General features: G+C 43.9%; 1 protein-coding gene across 2 annotated transcripts in view; it reads left to right on the top strand.

Annotated features, from left to right (window-relative positions):
• SLC39A5 (solute carrier family 39 member 5) overlaps positions 1 to 18413 on the top strand; it is a 61031-nt gene that overhangs the window by 21941 nt on the left and 20677 nt on the right. For both annotated transcript variants that reach the window (XM_063426363.1, XM_063426372.1), the window contains exon 6: positions 4522 to 4691. In XM_063426363.1, coding sequence (XP_063282433.1) covers positions 4522 to 4691 — 170 coding nt within the window. The remainder of the gene's footprint in view (positions 1 to 4521; positions 4692 to 18413) is intronic.

The raw sequence follows: 18413 nt of genomic DNA, 5'->3' as shown, positions 1-18413 counted from the left end.
ATGCGTATCTGTAAGTGAATGTGTGTGTGTGTATTTAGAAGGCGGGGCGGGGGAAGGGTGGGGGTGGTGCGGGCGGGGGGAAGGGTTGGATGGGGGTGGCGCGGGCGGGAGGGGGGCGCCTGAGTTTTGTCCTGCCTAGGGCAGCACAAAACCAGGATACACCACTGGGGGACAGTCCTTAGAAAGCGTGGAGTAGGTGCATCATTTGATGCATTTATGTCAGCTCAGGGTGCCCTGACCCTGTCCTATCTAGAAAAAGGTTACCACCTCCCTCTATATAACTAATAACAATGATTGTATAACATTAAAGTAATAATACCAAATGGTGTAATAAAAGAATGTTCTCTGTAGCTGGATGTAGATCGTTGGTATAATGCTAGTGGGAACGAAAATGCCCCTGACGCGCGTTTCGCTTGTCAGCTCATCAGAGGGGAACCTGATGTTAGATCTTGCCGGTATTAAAAAGGGGGGTTGACCCACCGGAGACTGCCTCAGGGTCCAGGGATATCAGCACCATGCTGCAACAACACAGGCCGCCAGCCACAATGGCGGGAACAGCGGAGCAGGACACCATTAAGGTACACATAGGGGTCCCAGCACACATGGTACCTGGTACCTACACCAGGGGGAACCACTGATGGGTCTGCCCCAGTCACCCAGCGGGACTTCCAACACCTAATAGGGGAAATCAAAAACCTCTTGGCGACCAGCATAGAAGCCATTAAGTCAGACGTGCAGGCTATAGCTGTCAGGGTTCAGACCACAGAGAACAATGTTACTGACATCAAACAGGGACTAACCACCTTGCAGGACACAGTACTGGCGCTCCAGAATCAACAGCAAGCACTCTACCTCCACTATATCACCCTCGACGACAGGACAAGGCGAAACCACATAGAAAAATAAGAGGGGTACCAGACGACGTCTCCTCAGACGAGTTACCTCACTACCTGAGACGCCTCGTGGCCGCCATCCTGCCACCTACACAGGCCAAGAAATTTAATACGGATGGGATATACCGCCTGCCACCTTCGGGCAGGACAGCCCCAAACTTGGCCCGAGACGTGATTGTCCGCTGTGCTACCTCCCAAGACAAAAGAATCCTGATGACTGCTCTCCGGGGCAAGACGCCACTCACATTTGAAGGCGCACAGCTTAACATCTACCAAGACCTCACCAGAGCCACGCTACAATGGCGCAGATTGCTGAACCAAGTCACCAGCCCCCTCAGAGAAGCGGGGATAGAATACCATTGGAGGTCACCCAGATTCCTGGTGGTCACTAGACACGGAACTGTTCACAAAATCTCCACACTTGAGGAGTTCCCGACATTCTGCCACGCTTTGGGCATACCCGCACCCAACCAGGCCATTGACAAGCGACCTACTCCTGAGGCCTGATTCCAACCATAGAGACTTTACCACACATGTTCTACGTTGCACAGCTATAACTACACACAATCTGCTGGCCTTGAGCCACTCCTAGCCCACCCCATTCCCCCCACTGGCAAGAGGGAGCGACCGCTCCAAACCTACGTACCCCCCCCCCCCCAGGCTCCCAGGGCCCTGGGTACACATAGAAGGCCATAACTCAGAACCCGAGAGGGTTACTACACACATATTATGGTTACTCGCCCATTCTCCCGAGGCAATTCACACACTCACGATAACATACCATTGCAGGCCCACATTCTCTAGTACATGATTTCGTTTACATGCTATTGTTCATGCCATACTATGTTTTAATGATTATGTTTGATGTACATTTCAAATATTCTTGACCCGCAAGGGTATGAAAAAACTAAATTTCAATAAAAAGAGATAAACAAAAAAAAAGGGGGGTTGCTTGAATCTGATTGAAACATCAACCTTTTTAATGTGGCTATCAGTACGCCAAGGAATGTGATTTCAATAGTTATTGGTAAGGAGATTGTGAAAACACAGAGAAATCAACCAAACTGGAGATAGAATTATTATGATGTGACACCCTGTGAAATTAATGTTACAGAGACACCTAGATAGTTGTAGCAAAAATATCAAAGGATCAGAAGAAAAAAGGGAATGAAAGAATTATGAAATGAAAGAGTGTATTCGCTAAATATTAATAGAGGACCTAGCTCGCGAGGATCATGATTACCAGGTAAATGTGACCGCAGCCATGGTCTCCCCATGTAGCCAAACAGGGAGTCCCCATCTGAAAGTATCAGTGCACAGATTTTCTATGTTTGATGATAAGAAGGATGATATAGATGGGTTCCTGCAGGACTTTGAGCGGCAATGTGAGCTCAATTGCTTGCCGCCAGATGACTGGGTGCAAGTACAGGATGGAAGTCTGATGGGATAAGCCCTGGAGGCCTGCAGAGCAATTCCAAGAGAGTAATGGGAGGACTGCCAGGTCGTGAAGTGAGCTGTGCTAGACTGGTACTGGTACGGGTAAAGTTCTGGGAGATCCAGCAGACTCCAGAAGGCACCTACCCAGAGTGTGTCTGGAGGTTGACACATGCCGTTGAGGGATGGTGGACCGGGAGTAAGGTGCACTCCCAGGAGGGCTGTAAGCAGATTGTGCTGCTGGAGCAATTTTTCCACCTCTTGCCAGTGGAGGTGCGACAGTGGACCCAGGACCAGAAGCCCACTACAGCGGCTACAGCCGCGAATTAGCCCAGCACTTCCGTGAGACTCTTGGACTCCCCAGCATTGCTCTTCCGGGACAGAATCCTACAGCACCTGTGTTTGTGCCGATGCCGTGGACGGCAGTAGCAGCCCCTGCTCAAACTGTGGAATCCAGGTGGGAGTGTTGCCAGGCCTTACTGTGGATGTATTATTGGGGAACGACCTGGGGCGCATGGAGAGCTACTTAGTCCAGGTCGTAACCTGGGCTCAATTGGCTAAAGCAAATAACTTCCTCCCAGACTGCATACCCCTTCAGCCACAGCTACTACTCAGCCACTTCACCAGTGACCAAGGAGACGCAGAAGGTGCCCTGCCCCAGTCATTCCAGCAATGCTACCACAGGGCAGCACTGTCCAGCAATGCTACCACAGGGCAGCCGCCGTCCGAGCCAATGATGCATTGGTAGTGAACCCTTCCACTCAACCCACCATACACAAAGGGGCACTCCCACTCTGGGAAAGGATTTGGAAAGAGCCAGTCTCCAAGCAGAAATACAACTTTTGCGAGAAGACAACATGCGCCTGATGGAGGAATCACAGAATGCATCAGCCAAGCTAAAGAAAGTTACTGAATGGGTTTTTAACACCATCGACATGAGCTAAATGAAATTCGATAAGATCAGAAGGAAAACCTGAAAACTGTGTCTACAATCAATAACAAACCATAGGAGCTTTAACTTCACCCAAGTAAAAATGTACAGACTCAATAGCCCTGTACTCCTGCAGCCTGTGACCCGGGGGGGTAGAAATGTGACAAGAGACTTTGGTGTGTCACATGGCACAGGATGCAGAGGGGAAATGTAGTTTGTATATCCTAAAGCTGTTTGAAACTAAAGGTTGATGCAGTTTGTACCAAGATAGAAGCTGGTTGTCTCTTTCCTTGCTGTAAGTATCCAAGATCTGCTTTAATGTGAGTGCTGGTGGGTAAAGAGACTCCAAGCCCAGGTCATAGGACTTAGTATAGTGATCAGCTGTGCAAGTTAATGGAAGTGATAAGGGAATCTTTTAGGTAAACCAATAAGTTTGAATGACTATCTGTTCCTGACCAAATTAGAGATGTTTAAATTGCTTATACGCAGAAGTAAATTCACACTGACACACGGAGTTCAGGTTAAAAGAACTTCGAGAAAATTTATTGGCATCTGTTAAAAAGCGGGCTCGCAGACCCTTTTAAAGGCAAAATTACATCATTGAAAGAAATCAAGATATAGGCAAATAAACATTGTCAATTGGCTCAAGTGCAAAGTGGTTAGTCAAATGCCCTCCTTGTTGGGTGTTACATCTTTATGTCATAGCTGACGTCATGACGAGCTCCTACAGGTTTCGGCTCCATTTTGCTGGGCACGAGGGAGCTTACTCGATGGGAGGGGGGCTTAGGCAGCTATCCATAATGAGTAGCTGGTACGTTAGTCGTTCAAGGTTAGTATCCTCAAGGCCTTTTTAGCAATTATACATTCTATTAAGACTATCTGCTACAGTGTTTCATTTAATCAAGATTCTAGCATTTCCTGCTGACATGCTATTTCTACAAACAAAGCAATCTTGTAAGGTTTAAACTATGAGGCCTGAGAACTGAATATGAGAATATAGTATTAAAGGGGCCCAGTAATGGTTATAGTTTATAAGGGGCCTAATAATTCTACAACAGAAGTACCCACGGATGATATCAGTCTGTATCGTCACAGTATCACTTTATGCAATTTGTAAGCAGTCACTCTATAGTCTGAAAAAATATAAACATTTAAATTATATGAGCATGCTGATAATATAATTCAATAATATATTGGTGCTATGTAAATAATAATAATAATTTGTAATTTGAGTTATTGATCTTTCCAATTCCTGTCTTTCAGTGTTGGGTTGGGGGACACTTGCAGTCACGGTGGTCAGTGCCCCTTCTCTCCTGGCCATTGCTCTTGTTCCACTTCTAAAACGCCACGTATTCCGCTATCTTCTCAGGTTTTTTGTGGCCTTGGCTGTGGGGACTCTCTGCGGTGATGCCTTACTACACCTACTGCCACATGTATGTTACAAGCTTTCTTCTGATTGTGTACTCAAAATAGAGAATATATGCCTTGTGATAATGGTAACTGTATTCGGTTTAGATGCTTTAAGCTTTTAAAATATTTTGCGAAGCAAACACGAAATGTGTTTTAGAAAGGTTATTGTGATGTAACTTTTAAAAGATATTGAAATACTTCAAATTTCTCAAATATAGGCCTTGAGTTAACTTTTGAAAAAAACTTTTCAATTGATCACAATCTGTTAGAAAAACTTTTCAAATGCTTTATCTACAGAATTCTAGGAGATAATTTGAAGTTAGTTTTTCTAACAGAAAAGTTTATCCAAAAATATTAAATATAGGCCACAGAATGACATTTTTCCAAGAAGAATAAATCTGGAGTCGAATAATAAATGAGAGCAATGTGCAGAGTGTATATGACCATTGGCATATATGCAGCCGAAGACTAAAAAGGATGATATCTCCTTTTGGTCATAACTATTTTCAATCAGAGAAACTTCATATTGAACATATATGCATCTATGTATGCCAACTTTACCATTTTCACGACAAACGTGTTTCCTCTTTACATTCGCGATCTTGTTAGTTTTTTACTTTACTGTTCACTGTGATTGGACTTTTACTTCACTGTTGACCCTACAAAAGACAGACCCCCCCCCCTCTTTGTTTCAGAACATTGATGTTCAGAATAATGATATGGTTGGCATTTACTGTGTGACTGAAAAAAGACGTTTACTATGTACTACTTGTCAATGCGTTTTATTTTAGATGCAACATGGGCTTTTGGTCCCCACCCTTCTCCCACTCTGTTATCCCACTCCAATATTGTGAATATAAAACTTTCAGAGCATGCTCCTATCTGGATCCTGCTAGACACTCACCTTTCTTGCCCCAGCACTCTGTATTAGATAATACCTGCCAATTTCTACCCATAAAATGGTCTCCATGGACATTGGGGAAAAATGACAACCACCTCCTGCTCTGGGAAATATTCCAAAGCTATCATGTGAGGTGACAATATTGTCGCCAGCAAGTCTGGTAGAAGACATATACCAAGTAGAACTCCAATCTTTCTATTTCTATACTGCTCCCTCTGTTCTCCTATTGATGACAACAAACAGAGCTGTTGTTTAAAATAAACAATTGCCAGAGTCTTTTCTTATAGACTGAAATAAAATACACTATGATTAAATGTTGCATAAATACTATTATTGGTGAAACCGGTCTGGGTGGCAGATGGTCATGGTGGCTAAAGTGTACCATCCCTGTCATCATTAGAACTAGATTAAGACACTTCCTGTAATCTCTAGAGCTAACTCCACTATCCATTTTGTTTGTTGACTATTTTTGAGACCTATATTCACCTATGCTTGATGTAGTAGCAGAGGAAGACTCCTTTTTGGTTCTCCATGGGCCCTTCCAAACTTGAACCTCAAGAAATGTGCCCATTAAAAAGTGATAAATAGGGGGCGTGTCCTGACCGGAGAGCTGAGCAGTCGCATGCACTAGCAGCTCCGTTCCCGATCAACCTCAGAAGAGCCATTAAGCTGGAAAAAGCTTAAAATAAATAGCAAAAAAGCAGAGATGTCGCAACAAAAAGGGAAGAGGAACGCTGACAGGTCGGAGAAAGCAAGTTTCTTCACATCCAGAGCCAGCCAGCAGAAAAATGTACAAACGCAAGAGCAGGCCCAAGATGGCGACGATGACAACGTGGAACAAGAGGAACAGACGGCAAATCAAACACCCGTCTTAACACAGGACTCATTGAAAGCACTGCTGGAAGAGATGTCCAATAAAATACTCACCAAACTGGATTCAGCCATGAAAGATATACATAAAGATCTACGAGAGCTGGGCACAAGAACATCGCACCTCGAAGACAAAATGGCGGATTATGAAACGGCCCACAACACCATGGCAGATACAATGGACGGCCTACTCGCCAGAATAGAAGAGCAGGATGTCAAAATTGCGGACATGGAGGACAGGGCCCGCAGAAATAACCTGAGAATACGGGGTGTTGCAGAAACGGTAAACACACCGGACCTTATGGCCTACACCACAGGGCTCCTAAAACACCTCCTACCTGACTGGCCCCAGGAGATGCTCCTGATTGATAGAATCCACAGAACGGCGAAACCTGGCTTTCTACCGCCGGACACTCCACGAGATGTGCTGCTCCGCATGCATTATTTTCACGCTAAGGATGCAGCACTCAACGCTAATAGAACGAAAAAATCAACGCCGGAGGAGTACAAGAACATTGCCATATATGCGGACATTTCCACCCATACCCTGAAACGACGGAGGGAGTTCAGAGACATTACTCAAGCACTGAGAAACAGCCATCTCCCATATCGATGGGGATACCCAACAAAGCTCCTAATCACCAAGAAAGGGAAGACGACGGTAGTGAAATCACCGGAGGAGGGGATCACCCTTCTCAGATCCTGGGATATCACACTACCGGACCCCACAACCGAACGAAGGCACATCACTAGACTTTCCCCGGACTGGCAGAAATCGAAAAAGCGCCAAAACTGACCACAAGCTGAACACACGCCACATGGAGACAACCCTTGACTGATCGGGCTAAAACCTGGAGAAGGCCAAGAGTGGGTAAAGTAATAAAATGGCACAGTGACTAACGAAGGACTGATACACTGGCACCCTTTATTCAAAAGACTATTGCAGATAGAGATGTTATGGGAAAGACCGTTATACACTGTTAATTATTACTGTTTGCTAACATGAATAATGGGGTGATATTAAGGTGGGAAGGGGCCATTATAGCAGGAAAGACTGCTAGCCAGACGGGAAAGAACTCGCGGTACAATAGATAAACCCAAGCCCTCCTAGGGGACCACACATATAATGATGATCTCCATGACAGGTTCAATGTATGTATGTACCAATTGCCGACACCAATCACTACTTACCAAGGTCCATAACAAATGACTGAGGTTAGAGGACGGAGAAGAAGTCGGACGGAAGCTTAGCTTCAACCCCAAGGCACGAAGATGCAGTGCCTAGCCACACTAATGGCAATGTTTAATGTTGTATACATCTATGTTAGAGTTGTTAAGTTTTATTTTTTATTTCCCTATTTGGTTTATTCATATACCGCTACACAAGGTCATTGTAACAATAATCACGAAGCAGTAGAGGCTACACGGGGACGCCCAACGCAGGTATCTCTGACACTAGCAGAGTCAAAACTTAGTAGAATTACGGGACTGGCACGACCGGACCATAGGAGCTCACTCCTCCAAGCCCAACAGACACCTTCACTCGGCTCTAAAAGCTGGGAAGGAGTGCAGGGTGTCGCAAACATAGAACTGACAGAACACCACACAGCAAAACACCACAGGAAACCACCGTGAAGATCTGTACTTATAATGTGCGGGGGCTAAACAACCCCACGAAAAGACACCTACTTAATAGAGAGATTAAATCACTAGATGTCGACATACTGTGCCTACAAGAGACACATTTTAGGCATAACGATCACCCACAGATCTTGACAGTACAGTTCCCACACCAATACCACTCAACGTCACCACACAAATCAAAAGGTACTTCCATACTTATAAGCAAACACATTAACTTCATACCACACACCCAGGAAGTGGACAAAGGAGGCAGATATGTCATAATAACCGGAACGATAAACGATACGCCATATACTTTAGTGAGCGTATTTGCGCCTAACACTAACCAGGGAAACTTTCTGCGCAGCGTACTAAACAAACTAAACAAGCTCAAAAAGGGCATTATGGTGATCTGCGGGGATTTCAACCACATACTAGACCCTAAATTAGACACCACGTTACCACAACACCGCCACCGGCATCGCCCGTTAGCAAGACAATGCAAAAGTCTGCAAAAAATCCTACACGAACACCATCTCTATGACTCGTGGAGAATCACACACCCGGAGACCAAGCAATTTACACATTTTTCTGCCGTCCACAATTCCTATTCTAGAATAGATGGGTTCCTAATATCAGGCTCGCATTTAGACCAAATACAAGCTTGTGATATACAACAGATCACTTGGTCAGATCATGCACCAGTAACTTTAGATATGAAAAACACGTATGATTTTAAACACCGTAGCCCATGGAAGCTAAACAACACATTACTAAGGGACAGGAACTTTAATAAAGATCTCCAAAATGATATAAACGCTTACTTCGCGACTAACGACAATGGAGAGGTGACACCAGCGACCTTATGGCAAGCACACAAGTCAGTGATTAGGGGCCTACTGATAAGACGAGCTGCGCACATTAAAAAAATCACCCAAACAAAACTTAGTGCATGGAAAAAGGAATTATATGATCTCAACTCCCAAAACCAATTACATCCACTAGCAGACCTTAAACAAAAAATAATGACAGTATCCAAACTAATACACCAACAGGCTCTAGAACAAACTCAGTCACACTTGGTGAAACTAAAAATAAATCATTATATGCAGGGAAATAAAGCGAGCAAACTACTAGCGTCTCACCTCAAAAAGAAACAAGCTAACCAGAAAATAGCATACCTCCTAGACGCCAAAGGCAGAAAAGTTACCAAACCCAAAGACATAAGCGATGTATTCGCCAAATACTACCATAACCTATACAACTTGAAAGAAGATGATAACACTGCCCAACCTACAGAAACGGGCATCCAAGATTACCTGACACAGATAACTCTACCAGAACTCACAGCACAACAAAAAGCAGACTTAACTAAACCGATAGACGCCCAAGAAATCAGATCGGTTATTCAAACATTACCCATAGGCAAATCACCTGGACCAGATGGTCTGACGAACCTGTACTACAGAACGTTTAGCGAAACACTGGCACCCCACTTAGCTTCGACTTTTAACTATGCAACAGCCACAAAATCACTCCCACGAGCCATGTCGCTGGCCCATATAGTCACACTGCCGAAACCCAATAAACCCGCTACAGTCCCACAAAACTTTAGACCCATCTCATTGCTAAACACTGATGCGAAAATTTTCGCGAAACTTTATGCAACAAGACTAGGGAAGATCATACCACATCTCATACACCGGGATCAAGTGGGTTTTGTAAAGGGAAGACAGGGATCTGACAGCACGAGGAAAATACTAAACCTGCTGCACAAACTTCAGACACAGGGACAAGGAGGCCTCTTTGTATCCTTAGATGCGGAGAAGGCCTTCGATAGGCTGCATTGGGGATTCCTCAAGGCAACTTTAACTAAATTTGGGATACCACAAGAATTCACAGCAGTGGTGGAATCACTGTACAGCGCACCTACAGCACAGGTCCTGAACTCAGGCTTCACGTCAGAGCCCTTTCACCTAACAAATGGCACACGACAAGGATGCCCCCTGTCACCACTGCTTTACATCCTGGCCCTTGAACCATTAGCCAGCAAAATCAGAGAGAATATGAATATACATGGCATACAGATAAGAAATACAGAATACAAGGCAGGTCTGTTTGCGGATGACGTCATTCTGACGCTCACGCAACCACTCATCTCACTCCCCAATCTTCTCAAAGAAATCAAACAATATGGGGACCACTCTTACTACAAGCTTAACCTCACTAAAACACAAGCTATGGGGATAGGGTTATCTGCTAAAATACTGACCCAACTTAAGGAAGGATTTCAGTTTGATTGGAGGGAGGATTATCTCACTTTTCTAGGTCTAAAAATCCCCAAACACCCTGCGAAATTGCTAGAGCTAAACTATGGTAGACTACTGCGGGAGATGGGGGATACAATGAACAGCTGGGAAGGCAAATTTTTGTCGTGGATAGGTAGAATGGGGGCCATAAAAATGATGCTACTACCCAAGTTCCAATACTTATTGCGCACTCTACAAATTTTCCTCCCAAACTCGTACCTCAATAAATTACAACAAATAATCACGAGATTTGTATGGGCAAACAAAAAACCCCGAATAGCCACAAAACTCCTATGCAAACCACTGAAACATGGAGGCCTCGGCCTCCCGAATGTACACTTGTACTATAAGGCCGCCTTAATGTCAACAGCCTTGCAGACACACGAAATGAGCGAAAAAGGGGAAAGACCACAATGGGAAGAGATAGAATCTGCCGAGGGAGGTCATAAAGACTTGAAATACTTGTTTTGGGTACCACACAACTTAAGACCAAAATCACTACAAGTTTTGCCGACAACAGCGCTACTGCTGAAGGTATGGGATTCATCAATAAGGAAATTGGGACATGATAAACAATGGGCATTACAGACACCAATGCAGAGTCTGGCTATAGCCAACCCCACTATAAACATTCGCCCATGGGTACAAGCCGGATGCACGAGAGTGGGCCAACTAGTAAGTAGGGGCACAGTCAAACACTTTCCTGACTTGCAACAAGAATACACCCTGCCAAGTAGCACCATATTCTCGTACCTCCAGATAAAATCCCTACTAGGGGACAATACTAGCAAAACCTCCTCCCATTCCCTAAAGATACTAGATAAAATAAGTGAAACAGGCAACATGCCGAAAAAAATGTTTTCTACGCTTTATGCAACATTAAGTGACAGCACACCAAACGACACACTCGATAATCTCAAAGAGGACTGGCACAGAGACACACACAAACGATTTACAGATGACCAATGGCAAAAAGCTTTTACAGCACACAAGGGAAGGTCAAGATGCTCCTCACACGTGGAGCTGATGAGAAAAATCCAGTATCGGTGGTACCTGGTACCAACCAAACTAGCTAAAATCTACCCAAACACAACAAACCTATGCTGGAGATGCAGGGAAGAGGTGGGAAACATGTACCACATTTGGTGGACATGCCCAAAGATAAAAGGATACTGGGAGAAGGTGGGGGGGATTATTAATGACGCCTTACACACGAACATAGCACTAAAACCCGAGAATGGTCTGCTCTTCATGATCCCGGATGAGCTCCACAAAGCACACAAGACACTTCTATTTCACATACTAATAGCGGCAAACACGTTGATAGCACGAGCATGGAAGCAGACCACCTGTCCTAACTCAACAGAGCTCCTATCTCAGATTGATCTAAATCTAACATACGAAACTAAACTCACGACCACATACTCTACCCCGACTCACCTTCTGGAGGCCAGACAAGAGTGGGATTTGTTTATACAAGGTGGGAACAAAGAGACCCAATCTCTTAACACACGAACACTAACGGCTAAGTAAGATACTATATGATGAGAGGAATGATTGACAACACAAAGGTATCAGGAACCCCCAAACGAGCCTTAAATAACAATAAGGGCAAGGGCTATCTTCTATATTACAGACTAGCAAGCACGCAGACTGTCAGCACACAGATGCTCATACCTTTCCTATAGTAATATGTTTTCTTTTGGTAATGTGTTGTTTTTTCCCATTCTAAAATTGAGGAAGAGAAGGCCACACGGCCAACGAAGCCAGCTTTGTGTCAAACAGTTTCAATGTACATTGTTAAAAGGATGTGGATTAATAAGTCACCTACAATGAAAGAGACTCTACTGTAACGGTTTATGTTTTTCTGTTTTCTTTTTCCTTGTTAACATGATGTGCAATATATGAAAAATCTGAGGTTCTGCTGAACCTAACAACACTTTCCCCATCACCCCCCCCTTTTTCCTTTCTGTACCCCTGTTTATGCTCTATATTAACTGTGAAAAAATTTTAATAAAGAATAAATTGAAAAAATAAAAAGTGATAAATAGCAAAGTTTATTAGTTACTACTTTAAAAATCTGCAAATTGCCTAGAACTGGTCGTCTGCATGTTGAGTATTTTAAACCAATGTCCCCACATATCCTTGAAAGTCAAACACCTCCTACAATGCAGTATTTAAAAAAAAATCCTTTTCATTTACTTCAAAACTAGAAAATGTTTGCTGCCCAAACTTCCCTATAATTCTTATATTGATACCGGAGAAACTGACGGAAGCCAAGCACAGAGAGATGGACACAGGTTTCTTCAGGAAGGAAGAGATTCTTTATTGGATCACCGATCGGGACTCAGAGGGACTAGCGTCACCAAAATACAGCAAAGTCTGAGTACTGAATACATAGAGTACATTCCTTATATAGCACTGTAGCTCCTCCCACAATTAACTACACCCACACATACCCTTAACCTATTTAATAAATAGAGTCTAAACTCATCCATCCGGTCTAACCACGTGGCTCATCTGATACAAAGGAGAGGGACGCGTAATTCCAGTTCTTACATTCCTGCACCTGGTCAGTACAGTGATAACAGTATCTTAGCTACGTGTAATTAACTAACTGATACTACAAACACATATACATACATATGCCTTGTGGCAATCTTAGCCTGCTAAACTTGTATTTTACTGGAATTACATCACATTCCCCCCTTTGATGCCTCTGATATTTCACAATTACTTGAGGCATCACTTAACCTTGGTTTGCATATACCTCAGGTTACCATGAACCAGACCAGACTTATCTTATGATGTGAATCTTTTAACACTCATCTTCCTGCATTGGTTCTCCTTGATCTAGAGCCTTATACTTATATATCGCCATTATCTGTGCAGCAGCCTTCCTCTCTGCTATACTTCCTATCAGGCTTTGCACAGACCTAACTACTAAGGGTATAAGACACGGTAGGAGTAGACACAACAGTAAAATCAGTAGGACTCCACCTACCACTGCCTTAAGCCCTCCAAACCACTCATACCAGCTACCAAACCAACCACTTGGATCGTACCCTTTCCATACCTGAGTAGGCACATGCACTAGTTTAACCATATGGCTAGTAAGCTCAGCTATTGCTTGCCCTTCGTCATCTATTTGAAGACAGCAATTGCTCAGGTTAAACTTCCCACATACACCTCCCTCTACTGCCAAAAGGTAATCCAAGGCTAATCTATTTTGGTACACTGCTGTCCTCATCCTGGTATTATGCCTCGCTAGAAGATTGAGTGCTTGTGAGGTCTCATTAGTAATAATCTCAACCACCGCCTGTAATCTTATAATACGGTTGAGCATATAAATTGGGGTTCTATAACCAAAGGTACCATCTTCCGCCCACGTGGCTGGCCCATAATAATCTATGATACGCTGGGGAGGCCATTCATTATCTTCCCAGGTGCCTATCTCTAAGGGTCCCCTTTTCTTCCTATGATTCACATCATACACTTTAACACCTAAAGTCTCACCTGTTTCAATCGGTAACAAGAAGAAGGATGGTTTGAGCATACCCAACACACATGCCCCTTCCCAGTCCTGTGGCAACTCCGAATAGGCTTTCTTACCACAGATCCAGTACAAATTTGCTGGGGCTCTCCAGGTAGATGTGATGGATAAATCAAACCACACATCCTTTAAACTGGCATATCTAGCAAACGGGTTAGATGGTTCTGAGACATTTGAAGCCGACCACCAAGTTGTATTTTTAGTATCATCATCATAAGCTTTTTGCCCTAGACAAGTTAATTCTCCTACAGAAGTATTATACATTATTCCTTTCCTTGCTATGCAAACATAACCTATGATGGAGGTCTTTAATCTCCACTCAGATTTACCTCTAACACTCAAATGATAATCGGCTTGTGTAGATATTAGTTGGTCAACTGCCTCAGAACCGGACATTACCTCCTTTGCTTCCCAAGGCCATTGGTCTCCCATGTTAGTACCTCCACACACATAGCAGTTGGTAACATTAAGACTACCGGCAATACTTTCAGCTAGGTCAATGAACAGGTTTTTAGCGTTATGGGGGATCTTATTATCTATACTCATCTCTTCATAAAAGGAATGGTATACTTGATGAGTCTGGGAGGATACCGTATCAGTCTCTATTCCTATAAACAATAATGTCCCAGGATCTAAACCCGTCCCGTATATCTGAAACCCAAATAAATTTCCATACTTATCTAGGAACTTGTCGGGGTTATTAATAAGTATATGGACTGGGTTACATTCCATAGACTTACAATAAGGGCTAGTCGGCAACTTAGTCACTATCATGTCTTTATCTACTGTCTGTCCCCAAGTCGCCCACCCCACACAAGACCAATATGGACAAAAGTTATAGTCTTTATTTGGGCATCTAGGACTCACATATTTATTTTTACTACTGGGACAAATATATTTATCATTAGACCCATACGTCCTCTCCCATCTAAGATCCCCACATACATTCCACGGTTTTCTACCACTTGATATCGCCTTACATGCATCAAATAGCAGAACACCCGAAGAATGTACGGATTCTAACACCGTCTTATTAATTAGGGTCCCCTGAGGATCTCCATTCCTGAGAGTCAACCAAATTGTACGAGGTTGATACTCTGGACTGAAGCACTTAGGTTCTCCTACTCCTAAATGGTACACACTATAGTCTATATTTAGGTATCTACATCTTGATACCTCTCCTTTACATTCGTATTGTGAATGCCAAATTAGGGTTTGGGAAATATGGTTACCTGTTCTCGTAGTCTTAATGCATACCTCACAGCTAGGAGTGTCGGTACCTCTACCTTCCTGAATATAAAAACACATATAAATAAACACAATCAAAAGCACATCTTTCGCCGTCATCCTCAGTCTTCGTCCGTGCGATGGAACCTCAGCTTCCAGGATGTGAGGGCTGCAGGGAATGGAGTTCTGCTCGTCTTCACAGGTGTCCCTTCGAGACTTTCCTGGCTTATACACTATGTGTTGGTAAGCGGACAGGCTTTATTATGGCCTTCTCACTCACACCTGTAACAATAAAATTTGTAATCCACAATAATTCCTCGTTACTCCGACTGAGTAGTGCGTTTCAACCGGATCTTGCAGGGATTCTCTGGATCTGCTGTAATTTGCCAAGAATCGACTGCTGCTGGTTTAACCCTGGAGTGATGTATCCACGGAGTTACTTCGGCTACTTTTATCGCTGTAGGGGTAGACAAAAGAACAACATAAGGACCTCTCCACTTGGGCCCTAACGGTACATTATTCCACTCTTTAATCCACACTTGGTCTCCTGGATGATAACTATGAACAGGGGGATAAATATTCACAGGTAATCTATCTTGTACCCATTTCTGTACCTCCTCCATAGTCTTACCCAACTCTACAACCTGCTGCCGGGTAATTCCTTCTCCCAACTGACTCAAGTCCCCCCTTAAGTTACCAAGTACGGGAGGTGGTCGCCCATACATGATTTCAAAAGGAGAGAGGCCCATCCTTCTGGTAGGGGTACTGCGGATTCGCAATAAAGCCATGGGTAAGAGAACGTTCCACTTAAGTTGGGTTTCCTGACACATTTTAGCCAACTGGTTCTTTATAGTTCTATTCATTCTCTCTACCTTACCAGAACTCTGGGGTCTATATGCAGTATGAAGCCTCCACTTTATACCAAGCATATGAGTCAGTTGTTGTAGGCACTGATGAACAAAAGCTGGACCATTGTCCGATCCTATAGAACAGGGTAGTCCATATCGGGGTATTATTTCTCGTAGCAGGAATCTTACAACTTCTCCTGCTTTCTCTGTACGAGTAGGACATGCTTCTACCCAGCCTGAATAGGTGCACACAATTACCAACAGGTAACGATGTCCGCCCGATTTAGGCATTACTGTAAAGTCTATTTGTAGATCGGACATGGGGAGTCCCCCCATAAACTGGACTCCTGGTGGCTTTACTGGTCCTTGTCTTGCATTATTCTTAGCACACGTTACACATCTGCGTACAATGGCCTGAGTCAAGTTGGACAATCTTGGTATGTAGAAATGTTTCCTGAGAGATTCTTCAGTACTGTCTCTCCCAGAATGTGTCCCGTTGTGATAATTTTGGACAATTTCTACCGCTAGTGATGCTGGTATGACTATTCTTCCATCTTCTAGCTGATACCACTTGTTCTCCAAATACTTTCCCGGTTCAGTCTTTAACCACTCCTCTTCTTGAGCTGTATAAACTGGAGTCCATTGGGACAGTGGAGTTGGTATAAGAGCAGCTATATGCCCCACATACTCCTGTCTTCCTGATTCAGCAGCACGCTTAGCTGCACTATCTGCCATCCGATTTCCCTTGGTTACATCACCATCTCCTCTCAGATGCGCTCGACAATGTATGATACCGACTTCTTTCGGCTCCCACACTGCTTCCAATAGTTGTAGGATTTCAGCTGCGTACTTGATTTCTTTGCCTTCTGAATTCAGTAGTCCTCTTTCTTTATACAAAGCTCCGTGGGCATGAGTGGTTAAAAACGCATACTTAGAGTCCGTATAGATATTTACTCTTAAACCTTCAGCCAATTGTAACGCTCGTGTTAGTGCTATTAATTCTGCCTTTTGTGCTGATGTTCCTTTCGCCAGTGGCCGAGCTTCTATCACCTTGTCTATTGTTGTCACTGCATATCCTGCATAGCGGATCCCTTCTTTCACATAACTACTGCCGTCGGTGTAATATTGAACATCGGGGTTCTGGATGGGAAAATCACGAAGATCTGGTCTACTTGAAAATACTTCATCCATTACTTCCAAACAATCATGTTGACTTTCAGTAGGTTGCGGCAAAAGGGTAGCTGGATTTAAGGTGTTTACAGTCTCTAAATGCACTCTTGGGTTTTCACACAACATTGCTTGATACTTGGTCATACGGCTGTTACTAAACCAATGATTTCCTTTGTAATCCAACAACGTCTGTACTGCATGTGGGACTCGTACATAAAGTTCTTGACCCAGAGTGAGTTTATCGGCTTCAGCTACTAGCAGGGCGGCTGCAGCTACGGCTCTTAGACAAGGTGGAAGTCCGCTGGCCACTGCATCCAGTTGCTTAGACATGTAGGCAACAGGTCTTTGCCATGATCCCAAGTACTGTGTCAATACTCCCACAGCCATTCTTCTTTGCTCGTGTACATATAAGTAGAATGGTCGTGTGTGATCAGGTAGACCTAATGCTGGGGCACTCATCAAAGCCTTCTTCACATCTTCAAATGCCGTTTGCTGTTCTTGGGTCCATAAGAAGGGGTCGTGCTCTGTACCTTTGATGGCTGCGTACAGAGGTTTTGCCAGTATCGCATAGCTGGGAATCCATATCCTACAGAAGCCTGCTGCCCCCAAGAATTCTCGCACTTGTCTTCTATTCTTGGGTATTGGTATTTGGCAGACAGCTTCTTTTCTCTCTGGCCCCATAATCCTTTGACCTTCAGAGATATGGAATCCCAGATACTTGACAGTTGGCAAACACAACTGAGCCTTCTTCCTGGACACCTTGTATCCTGCCTTCCAGAGAATATGTAGTAGATCGTGCGTTGCTTGCTGACATTTTTCTTTTGTAACTGCTGCTATCAACAAGTCATCTACATATTGTAACAATACACATTCTCCTGGGATAGACTCGAAATCCAGTAGATCTTGACTTAGAGCTGAACCAAATAGGGTAGGTGAATTTTTAAACCCTTGGGGCAGTCTTGTCCAAGTCATTTGGCGTTTTGAGCCCGTTACAGCGTTCTCCCATTGGAAAGCGAAAATACATTGACTTTCTGCGGCAATTCGGAGGCAAAAGAAGGCATCTTTGAGATCTAAGACTGTGAAGTAAGTAGCCCCGCCCGGAATTAAAGCAAGCAGGTTATATGGATTGGGTACACTGGATGTATGCTAACAACCGCATCATTGACTGCTCTTAAGTCCTGTACAGGTCGATACTCATCTGTACCGGGCTTTTGAACAGGCAGCAATGGGGTGTTCCAGGGGGA

This window comes from Pelobates fuscus, chromosome 1, assembly GCF_036172605.1.
Source record: "Pelobates fuscus isolate aPelFus1 chromosome 1, aPelFus1.pri, whole genome shotgun sequence".
Lineage (NCBI taxonomy): Eukaryota > Metazoa > Chordata > Amphibia > Anura > Pelobatidae > Pelobates > Pelobates fuscus.
Note: the sequence above shows the minus strand (reverse complement) of the source record. Positions and strands in the feature narration are given on the sequence as shown.